At 35.4% G+C, this 12453-nt stretch overlaps 1 protein-coding gene across 1 annotated transcript in view; it reads left to right on the top strand.

The window, feature by feature from the left end:
• The window catches only part of LOC119652963 (PH and SEC7 domain-containing protein), a 71245-nt gene that overhangs the window by 53040 nt on the left and 5752 nt on the right, over positions 1–12453 (top strand). Inside the window, 4 exon segments of the mRNA XM_038057359.1 lie at positions 6919–7016; positions 7075–7350; positions 7401–7538; positions 9972–10165. Coding sequence (XP_037913287.1) covers positions 6919–7016; positions 7075–7350; positions 7401–7538; positions 9972–10165 — 706 coding nt within the window.

The following is a 12453-nucleotide window of genomic DNA, read 5'->3' as shown; positions in this document are numbered from 1 at the left end:
CGTGTTTCCCCATTAATGCTCGAGGAAGGTGTTGTCAGATCCCACCTTGGCCTTTAGATCACCCATCACGATCACAATGTCACCTTTAGGAAGCTTTCCCTGAACTCCGTATAATTACTTGCTTCTCCACTACATAGGAAATCTCCGTTGATGCGTAGCATTATACAATCGTAATGCTCCTTAACCTGCACCGAAATCTTGCAGTTAGAAGTCTGTCAATAATCGACTCCCATGTCAAAGAGAGCGCGCCTTGCGGTAGCCGTCAGAAACAACCCGACACCGGATTCGTGTCCGCTGCCATTTGGTTTTCGAAAATACAAAGGCACATGGCCGCAAGAGGGAGAGAAATACTCTCCAGAATCCCACCATCTTCCTTCACTTACGCCCAGAATGTCCAGTTTATATCTCTGGAATTCCTGCCTCCAGAAACCAATCATAATTCGTTTTCGATAGCCAAAGATCGTTGCCGTGAGGTCAGTCCCTATCCATGATGATAGCTTGATGTAATTGGCTAGAAGATTGTTTGTCATAGAAAAATTCACGAAGAGAATGCACTTGATTGCAGTGAAAGGTTTTTTAATCAAGTACCCCGTTCTTCGCTGATGATGTGAGGTAGTGGTCCACAATTTTTTGGCAACTCGATTGTGCATGTTGTTTGCAAGAAATAACCTTATCTATCTATTGACAGATTCTAAATCTGTATTACTCCACTGTATCATAGCGAAAGTATATAGAAGGACGGGAATGGCCAAGGTGATGATGGCCGTGATTTTATTTTTCCCGAACTGTATTTTCAGAACGAGATCCAGACCCCGTTCAAATTTCCCCAGCCACTTAGATTTCATTATTGCCACAGCAGGTGTTGTTGCTTGCAATATGCCGAGGTATTTGTAGATTTCGTTCGAATCGTACCCTCATTTTGGATGTTATTTTGGCTGTATCCTTAATTGTTAGTGTGCTTTCCCCGAACAATTGTTTTCATACGACATTTCTCCAAATCCAACTGTATACCCTGCTAAACTGGGTGGTAATGTCAGCAAGAAGCGAAGTTGGTTCTCGTCTTTGGCATAGAATTTCAAAATTTTGAATATACATTAAAAGACAATGTACATTTCGGCAATATGCCATATTTAACTTGGAACCCGCATTTGATTTAATGTAAGAAGTGGGATAACGGTCAAATATACTTACTAATACTATATTATCAATTTTTCGAAATTGACTGTAAAATCCCCCTTAAGTTCATTCCAGGAGTATTAAATTTTTGAGCATAGGATAGTATCGCGCATAATACTGCCGACTTTCGTGGAAATCGGGCTGTTAGTATCAAAGCTATAGCAGTTAAGAATTACCAATTTCGCGCGAATTTACTGCATCTTAAGCCATGCACATAAGATTCTTACGTCATAATTAGCCTGAAATATTAAAATTCGATTTAAGGAGTATCTGTCTTCTCAGCCCCATTTTGGTATCTGTTGTAGGTGAATTTCTTCACATTTGCTAACAATGTTAAACTACTATTATCAAAACATTGCTTTTCAGATGAAATTATTTGTGTAAATGGCTTTTTAAAAAAATGGAACGCAATTAAATTTATAGCTATGTTCTCACGGAACTATCATGCGCTCATAATTTCTCACATAGGGAAACACAAAACCTTATACCTGCAGCGTTTAGCTTCCGGTTGCAAGTCGGGATGCTTATTATTTGATTGATTACCCCATTCGTAATTGGTAAAATAGTTAATATCCTTGAACATGTCGGTACAAGGCGCTTCTGTGAAAGGATTTGTGTTCATCTTATATCAGGAATTCCCTATTCACCTTTTTTCATTCGTACATAGCTAAAAATGCAAAATATTCCTTGGTTAATTGCTAAACTATATATATATATATATGTGTACATATATATCGAAGACATCAACATTGTGCTAACCCTAAATAAGCAAACGTCCATCCAAATTGATGTAACGCATTTTCACTTTACTCCATGCGCAAAAGCATTTATGTATTTAAAGTAAATACCACTGCTACACAGATATCTATCCTATTGGACACTACGCGCAGGCTTTATTAGCACATGCATATATGCATACACATATCTGTCTCAAGTAATTCATATCGTACAAATATACAAATAACTAAAAAAAAAAACTAAAAAAGGAAAAGTAAAATGTCCGCATGAATACCGCCGTTGATATAACTTCACTTTATGTGATGATGACGTCATAACGTCTCAGAGTGCAATAAATTTATGTGAAATGCAAAACTTTGGACGTCCATAACTTTGTTAATAATAATTGGATTTCATTCAAATTTGCAAAAGTTATGCCTTATCCAATGCCAAATCTTGTATTTCTAGGATGAGATCCATGGAGGTTTTCGGGTAAATTTCTAAAATATATATATCTAAAATATATATAAATATTACTATAGTAATATGCTATTATTAACTTTAAGGAGATATCGGAATGAGATGTATTTTTAAGTCTGCCTCATATAGATGCACCATTGTGATTTTTTTCAGATTTTTCGGCTGGATGGGATCTGAGAACGATACCTGCTTCACTTTTTGGGGCAAAGATTTTAAGTCTCTACTCCTCTAGGTTTCACCCAACATCAGAAAAAAAGTACGGAAAGTACTAATCGAGCCATTTCATTTGATTACCCCACGTAGCGACATTCTGGGGAAAAAAATGTAAAGCTCCCTTTCGCATGTACACGGAGCTCCCTCAAATTCAACATAAAATAGGGCGACTTGCTTGCCATATGCAAAAAGATTTGTAGACCACATCTTTTCACCAAATTTCGTGTTAATTGGTTCAGCCGTTTCGGAGTAAGTCGGGTGTGACAGTTTGACAGACATTGAACCGGTTTCAATAAGGTTTTGTTTGTATTTGTATGAAAACCTTAAAATGAACTCGTTTAACTTATCGATAAATACCGGTATTTTAAAATATGCGATCGCAACGTGATGTATTGTACTACGCGTCAATTATTTGCCTATTGTTCGTGGTGCAGTGCGAATTAATTATACCGGACAAAGGTTAAAGTTTCGTCGAAACGATAATATTTTTGACTTTTTAAGGTTTTGTGTAAAACAAAACTGGAGGACAGTATCGTACTTATGCATGCCAAGTTTCATGGAAATCCGGCGATTAGTGTCAACTTTTTAGCAAGATGCTGACGTCATAATTAACGAGAATAATTGACATTCGAATGAAATATTAAAATTCCATTCATAAAGAATCCACTTCTCTCTAGACATTTTTAAGGTTTTGTGTAAAACACCACCTTAAAATCGGTTCGCTATCTGCCTGTCCCACGCACTTTTCTCCAAAACGTTAAACCGGTCTGAATGAAATTTGGTGGACAGAAGGGCACTATGAAATGCCACGCATACGGTGATTGACGTAAATTTACGAACAGCTTAAAGGGGGGATGTAAAAAATTTTAGATCGGCATAGAGGACATTGCCGCTATACTCATGTTTAGTTTCGCAAATTTGCCTAATAATGCCAAAGTTATAGCAGTTCAAACTTATCAATTTCGTGCAAATTTGCTGCATCTGAAGCCATGCAAATAAGATGCGGACGTGAATAATTGACAGACAAATCAAATATCAAAATTCCATGCATGAAGAATCTACCTCTCCTCAGCCCTTTTTAAGGTTTTGTGTGAAACAAAGCCTTATTAGAATCGAATCGATATCTGTTTGTCACACCAGATTTACTCGGAAACGGTTGGATCGATTGTCACCAAAATTGGTGAGTCTCTGGTGTTCTGCTGTTCCCTTTACATACAACAAGTTTCACCACTATATGTTAAGTTTAAGGGGGGCTCCTCATACATGTGAATGGAAGGTGCAACATTTTTGTTCACAGAATGAGGCCGTGCATCAAATGAAAGGGCTCAATTAGTACTTTTCGAAACTGGTCCTATATATGATATCGGGCGAAACGTAGGGGAGTGAGGGTTCAAAATATGACCCCCAAAAAGTGTAACAGGTCTCGTTCTCAGAATCTATCCCACCGAAAAATCTGAAAAAATCACAACGGGGAAGTTCTCTTCTATTATAAAATTCGTCAATATCGCAACAAAGTGAGCTCACGTGAATGGAAGGTTGCAGGGAAACACTTCATTTTACTTTTTTAATCATTAATATGTCAATATCAATTACTCCAGATAGCCATATATATGTTTTTATATATATATGTATATGAAGCTTTGGGGTAGTGCCTAATTCAGATAAATATATTTGTACATTGAACAAACGGTATTCAAGGTATATGTACATATGTATACTTGTATGCACGAAGTACACCAAGAATAGGTGTACGCTCAACTTATATCCATACATATTGAATACAGTATCTGGTAATAGGCCATGTTTGTTTGTTTAGCTCGAGTATCATATCTACGTCTGTAATATATACGTATTTCTTGTAGTTTGACAAAATATGAAGAAGGTTTTTAGTCATATACGAATGGAAAAATGTGCGTAGAAAGTTTCTCACATAAGATGAACACAAAACCTTTATACCCGAAGCGCCAGCTTCCGACTTATTTGATTGTAGGTTAACTTCGTGACATTTGTTAATAATATTAAACTCCTAGTGTGAAGCGTATTAAGTTGACTATTATCAATACAGTGTACTCCACATCAATTTTTGGTGTAAATGGATCTTTAAAAGATAGCCACAGTTGAATATTTAACTATGTTCACACGGAACTGTCTTGCACATAAAACCTTTAATACCTGAAACGTCCAGCTTCCTGTTTCCCGACTTATTTGTATCTGTTGTCTTCTTCACATTTATTAATAATATTGAACTCCTAATGTGTAACGTATGATAGTGTTTTCCAGACCAAATTATTTGTATAGATAGCTTTTGAAAAGTAGGGGGCGATTGAATTTTTAACTATGAACACACGGAACTGTCATGTACTCATCATCCCCCACATAGGAAAACATAATATCTTTTATACCTGAAGCAACTTCCGGTTTCCGTACTTGTTTGTAAGTTGGTAAATAGGAAAAATATTTTTCTATTTTTGATTATCAACGAAACGATTTTCGATTAAAAACCTTTCAGAAAAATAGCTTCCAATGCTCCCAAATGGGTTGTTAAGTTTAGATGAACGTGCGAAATTTTGATTATTCCAGATTGAAATTGCAATACAAATTAATCGAAATAAATGCACTGTAAACAATTTTCTGAAAAATCCGAAATATATAGAAAATGTATGGGTGAATTTATTTAACTGAATTTATGCTGGATTCTTTTCGTCGTGCTGGACTTTGTATATGTTCTAAGAGTGTTAAAGTAGAAAAAGAACCAGTTCAAAGTGCCAAATAATCAACCTGGCGACAACAGCTTCACTGACAGATAAAGAAGTCTTGGATTCGGTGACAAACACTGAGGAAGAACAAAGGGAGGAAGAAGATGAAACAGACAATATTGTCCTCCCACCAAGCATCAAAGAAGCACTTGATACAGCGAAACTACCAGAAAAATAATTTTTATATAATTAAGTTGATCCGACAGTATCTGAAGATATGAATAAAATACACAAGAAAGCACAATTAAAATATTGGATCATCAGATAAGGGTAACTGTCTATAAAAGTGTTATTTGTATGAATATTAATATCCGTGTGTAAAATGTGTACTAGTATATTTATAAATAGATATTATAGAATACTAAAATAATATTTATTATTCTCTATTTAACGACCGCTCTCTATAACGTCGGAAAATGGTCAGCCCGCGAAGTGTCGTTATGTAGATTTGGACACTATATTTAGAATTTTTTATAATTATCCGGCATATTTATTTCTTTCGTTTTTCTTATTATTATTTTTTGTCGGTGTATATTATTATTTTAACGAAATAAGTATGTATTATGTAATGTGTTTATGTCCCCATTGCATAAATTATAAACAAAAGGATAATAAATTAAATGATTTTGCAAAAAATAAAATTTGTTACTGGCCGATATGATTATTTCGCGGACTGTATCACAGGTATTTTAAAGTTTTGTGTAGAACGACGGTTTTCTGTCTGTCACATGTACTTTTTTAAAAAATGGTTTGTTGAACATATGAAAACCGTAAATTGTTTTCAGCATAGTGAATGTGCATGAGGTATTCTATTATGGGCAATTGATTCCTCCTATGACTTCCAGACACGGTAGAATGAAGGCGGGGGACGACAAAAAGAAGTAGTATCGGTAGAAGAATATAATTCTATTAAACTTGATACGTGCTTGTCGCTTCGATAATATTCTGTTAAGGGAAAGTTGCACCGCGTCCTTAAAGAACTATTGTGCCCACTTCGATAATAACTATTAGTTTCTCTGAAGTACCTGGATTTTTCTTCATGTGTCCTAGTGCTGTTTTAGAAAACTTTTGAATTTTTGTTTTCAGATTACTCCAAATGGAGATATGCTTCCTAACAACAACACACCTTTTTCAGAGTAGCCTGCTTTGGCCGTAAAAAAACAAATAAAACTGATTATCAAATTCATTAATTCGAAATTAAGTGTCATAATCCAAGACCCCAATATTTGAAAAGATTGAATTTATTTTTATTCTCAAAAAAGGTTGAAATATGGAGCTTCACATAGGAAAACGCCCTTAAAAACTTTTAACTGAAGGGAACTCTATAAGACTTACGAGAGAGAATTGCTTGTTTGTTTTTGTGATTTTAGTTAATGATAGGTAGTGCAATTCATTTTTTCCAGATAAGAGGAAATCAGTATTAAACTCGTGCAGGATATATCGTTGCTGATCGCCTCATATTCAGTGTGTTCAATCTTAATCAGCTTATCGCTTCTCGCTTGATTTTTGATAATTTTATGTATTTTATAAAATTTCAGTTAGGCTTATGACGTAGATTGTTTTGGTTTCATTTTAGCACCGTTTGGTAAACGCTCTTGGAAGATGTTTTATTGTACTTTACGAGATCTCGTACTTTATTTACACAAAGATGAACATGGCTTCAGGAAAAGTCAGGTAAACATTTTGTATGTTGTAAAAATATTGTTTAATAGCGTGTTAATTTCCTGAACAGATGTCTGATAACGTTCATAACGCTATAAGGATTCATCATGCATTAGCGACGAAAGCGATTGATTACACAAAAAAACAACATGTGTTCCGATTGCAAACAGCTGACCAATCAGAATACTTATTTCAGACAAGTGATTCGAAAGAATTGCAATCATGGATTGATACAATTAATTTCGTATGTGCAGCTTTTTCGGCGCCCCCTCTAGAGGGCGGTGTTGGGAGTCAAAAACGTTTCCAGCGTCCGCTTCTACCGAGTACACATACAAAATTTTTACTGGTAAATATTTAATCGAAATCAAATGAAGAAAAATTAATTTTATTTCGTAGAGTGAACAACTGGCGTTCCATGAGCAACAAGTAACGCAATTAGAAAATGCCTTAACTGAACACAAACAGGGACCTATACCCAGCAAAGGGCTTCCGCTGCAAAATTATAAGGAAAAGGAAGCCTATCTACAATACGAGGTAACGTACATATAAAATTTACATTTATCAATATTCAGCGAAATGATGAATATGCCGTGGTTTAGTTTTAAAACACGTTTAATACGTTTCCAGGTTAGGTTATTCATTCATAAATGCGACTTTAGGCAAAGCATTTCTAACTATTGTTGAAAAATGTCCAAGTATTATATAGGGATATCATATCCAACCCACTACTACCTTAAATTGCGGGGTTGGGTGCAAGTCTTCACGTCAATACCAAATTGAGTAAATCGTAACAGCTTCTACGGTAGATGCGGTTACGCGTATGTCAGAGAGCCGCATACCTAAAATTTTCCACATAAACAAAGCTACCGGTTACCGATTTCTTTAAATAAGTTTGGAATCATAGTGCTCAAATCGCCTTACAGCGGCACATCCCCTACTGTAACAAACTAACAAGAGTAACAGTATTGATGAAATGTACTCACATTAATGAAAATACGTTCGCCAATTGAATCACCTCACGTCATAATCTTCATATATAATGACTACCCCGCAACGTTTTTTAAAAAATATCCGTAAGCATTAGTATCTCATCAAATTCCATCTAAATCTTGATGAGCCAAGCGTCTTCAAAATGTTGTTTCGAAAGCTATTGGAAATGACATGAATCAGATCCATTTATTCTTCATATTACCAAGCGAAAACATTTCAATTGTTATATGTATGTATGTCTTGTTCGTTCAAAAGTTAAAATCTGATCAGCAAAAGTTAACCTCTGATCAGTAACTAGGTTGGCGTCTTTAGATCGGGTTGGAATTTATCTCGGTCGTAAGCTTGGCCCGGGTTAAGTCAAGAAGCTCTCATACCATCTTCCAGCATATAAAACCACGCAGTTTCGGTCGGGTTTTAGGTTGTTTCCCATCGACTTGGATTTTCAGCCCCAATCTTAATTTCCCCGGATTATATGACGGTTATAGCATCGATGATCTTGTAATTTCTTCATGATGGATGCAACGCTATCATCATAGCCAAGACGCAAAATCTCTCTGTCTATACCCGCATGGATATATCCACGTATGAAAAATCTGTTTTCCAAACAACGCTGGAGTTCTTGGTATTATCTCAGGCCAGAATACCTCGATAGTACGACCTAGACACAAATGAAAGGCTTATCACTTTTGTGCAGCAGTGGCGGTCCTAAAGAGCCGTACATAGAGAACTTTGACGGGAAACAGTCCGAATTGATGCTGGCGTTGGGATAACTGCACCCCCAGTAGTAAGGCAAAACGAAGGCCGACTTATTATAGTTAATTTATCGAGTGACAACAAATAAATTACCACTGTCAACAAAACAGCGTTATCCAGATATAACTGTTTAATCCGTTCAGTGCTGGAACTTTTAAGGCAGGAAAAAAAATATAGTTTAACCTTTGAGCATCTATAATAAGCAACAGCAACGTTCAACCAAATTTTATGGCATGTCACCTATGGGTAATAAAATGGGCTGTATACAACCCATTGAGACTGGAGGGCTAATATTCATGTAAAAGTTATGGCATTTTTTGGACCTCAAAAACCACCTATATTTTATGATACAAAAATCTTCATAAAATTGAATTCATTAGCTAGTATACAATTTGGGAAACATCTTATATTCCCAGGATTTTTTAAAGAGAACAGAAGGGTTTGAATGGTTCTATGGGGAGATCAAGAAGGCCGAAAGTATATTGATGATGAAGATGATTTCGCTTCCGTTTCGGAAAGCAGTCTACATTCACATGTTGCGGGTTGTTTTCCAGTAAGTCTACACAGCCATTCGCATCATTTTTAAGAGTTTATTTGCAAATTATTTATTGTTCCAACTACATACATTACGTCTAAATTTGTACATTGGCAAATTTAGAAGAAAATTTAAGACATTTATCGGTGAAGTGAAACCAAATTACCATTTTAGCACCCATTGAAATTATTTGGATCAACTTATAAAATAAACCCAATTTGAGTGAATTACCCAATTATAAAGATTGGACAATGGTTGAGTGACATTTAATATATTCATACATATGAAATTCTTTAAAACGTTAATCGGAATTATTTTTTCACGTTTTTTCGAGAGTTCTATAACAGGCAAAGTGTACTTATGATAGGTATAGGGGAATACTCATAACATATGCATAACCGTATTTATCTGTGGTTGTTACAATTTGTGTAATAATATTTTTCCCTACATACGGCCGTATTACTGGATAGGCTAAGGATAATAACTCACTAACAAGAGAACCCGCCGTTACGAAGAGGTAGGAATTCTATTCTCGAGTAACGAAATTTTTTTTGAAGTGCGTAAGACCGCTATGCCTCCATAAATGCGTATTCAATCTCATTGCGCTTGTTCTAAAAAAGTATTTTTTTTAATTAAATTATCTTATTCCTTCACAAAATGTATTATATGGAATTGTATATTTATTTCAGTTGAAGAGGTATAAAACCTACGCGAATGTGCTTAATGTGCGACTGTCGGATCAGCAGGTAGAAATGCAGAACTGCCCTATAAATTCAGAGGATCGTTTTCCAACAAACCGACCAATTCTCTCTAGTACCGGCCAGGTTACGCAAAATCTGGGAAACAGTATGCTCCAGGGACATGCCCAGCAACAAGGAAACAGGTATAGTTATCGAGCTGCCGCATATCGTACTGATGGTCAACAAGATCTTGGCTGACGGGTAATGGGGGTTTTTTCCGCTTGTGTGGTGTAAGACCATTATCATTCCTATTTCATATGCAAACTTATTCCTTATATTACGCTTACACTCTACTCTTATGTGCCCATACACTGTTTTCAACTTGCATAGCTTTGCAGATTAGTTATAAAACTGAAATCTTGCTGAATAAGAATTGCAATGGAGGATAAATGTAAATTGACAAATAAAAAGTCAACAGTGGTGACTCAAATCGTAAACTCAACTTTCAGGCACTTCTGAAAACTCCATGAGAAAATTCTATGATAGCTGTTTTGGTTGATTATTTCGATTTAATTTTAAATAATGTAGCAACTAATGTCCATGCTTTGTACAAATTTGTTAAGCAGCCCAGGGCCAAATAAATCTTTTATGGAATGCCTTGAGCAACCTTCTTTATTCGTCACATTTATGTTGCGCGGTCAATAATTTTGATCAAATGTACTAAGATGTTGCAAAAATCTTTAGTGCCAATCAATGATCTAAAATGATTCTATGATCAGAATATATTTGCAATGTTAAAGGCGGCCACTCATTCATATTATTTATAATAAGTTACTGCCGTCGTGAAAATGTAGAAAAATGTGGCAACTTCTTTTTCTCGAAAACGATTAGACATTAATTTCGTTTTCTTGTGGTTCTATTGATTTACAGCAAAAAATACCCGCGATTTTTTGCAATTAAGAAGTTTTAATTTAATTAATTTAATTGTTAGTCTGGCTAAAATAATATACACGTTGTCGATTTTTTGGGAATGATATCTGAGCTCCACCAAAAGAGATGAAGCGGCAACTGTATAAATGAATGGATCTTTTTTATTAAGTTTTTAAGAACAGAAAGCTTCTTGAATATCCGTCTGCATGACAAATGCTTCTCATGTAATCTTTCGAATTTTTCAGCAAAAAATCTAAAGTAGAGAAAAGTTTTTATCCTAACCTAACACGTTAGATAACAGAATTATTTTTTCAATAATGTGGGGAATTATACTGACAATGCAAAAGTTAACACTTCTTTTCATGTTTTATGATTTTATTAAATATACTAGCAATGCAAAACTTGTTGTATACAGTGGCGAACATAAAAATGTTAACACCTAAAAAACATATTTTCTGATATTTCACTGTATTTCCTCAAATGAAAGCGTCGTTTGCATTGAAATTAGTGAATGTACTGAATGGCGATTTTTTAAATAGCATCAATTCTAGAAAAAAACATTTTCACATTTTTAAAGCATAGTCATTATTTATTTTATTTTATCTATATTTATCATAGCAATATTTCTCATGCAATTATTTCTCATTATATATTCTGAATCTGTTTCAATATTTTTTGAACTCTCCTTCAGGTTTTCTGAGGGTTTGAACCCTATCAACACCGAATTGACGAAACTCTGCAAAAGGCGTAGTCTAATTTTATTATACCGTACGTCTTTGACCACTTTGTCTAACTCAGGAAAAGGTTTGGGTTTCTACGTCATTGCCGTTTTTCAAGCCATTGTAGTGCAGAAATTCCGATTTCTGTTAAATAATGTTAAATTCCATTACTATTGGTTTTAATAATCAATAAATTTTGAACAAAAAATGAAAAACACTAACGAATTGGTACCCATGACACGGCGCAGTCATATAGCCGGTTCTTTATAACGATTTCGTAAGTATTTCCGTCTACCATTTGGTTACCTTCCTGCCTAATGGCTCTTATACCTGAATTCTTCGTTCACCTTCAAAGAAATGAAATTTGGATTCATCATTATTATGATATTATCCTTCTGAAGTTGAATGCCGTCCAATTTATATATTTTCCCCTGGGTTTTTGGGCATATAGACTACCTTTCTAGTTTTTATGGAACCGTGTCCGCGTATCCCGTTCTATCCCATCCTTTTTCCACAAGCCCTATTCTCATGCACTCCGTAATTTAGAACTGATTCCGCAAAGGAATTCTCTTTATCAATCTTCACCGTGGTGGTTTCTCAGAATCTTTTGGACCCCTTCCCCCTTTTCTTTTCTTCTTCTCAAGCAGCTTTCCAAAATCTGCTTACCATCTTCTTCCTTTTTTGTTAGCTTGTGTCCCATTCACAAGCGAGGCCGGCTTGTCATGATCAGTTACGCCATTTCTTTCTATCAAGCCCGGATGTAGTCGCGACGTTTTCAAATCCCCATCCAGTGTATCAAGCCACCGTTCCTTCAGCCGGCCTTTTGGTTGGTGGATCGATAT

The sequence above is a fragment of the Hermetia illucens genome, chromosome 3 (genome assembly GCF_905115235.1).
Source record: "Hermetia illucens chromosome 3, iHerIll2.2.curated.20191125, whole genome shotgun sequence".
Lineage (NCBI taxonomy): Eukaryota > Metazoa > Arthropoda > Insecta > Diptera > Stratiomyidae > Hermetia > Hermetia illucens.
The sequence above is the reverse complement of the archived record's forward strand: the minus strand, read 5'-3'. Positions and strand labels throughout refer to the sequence as shown.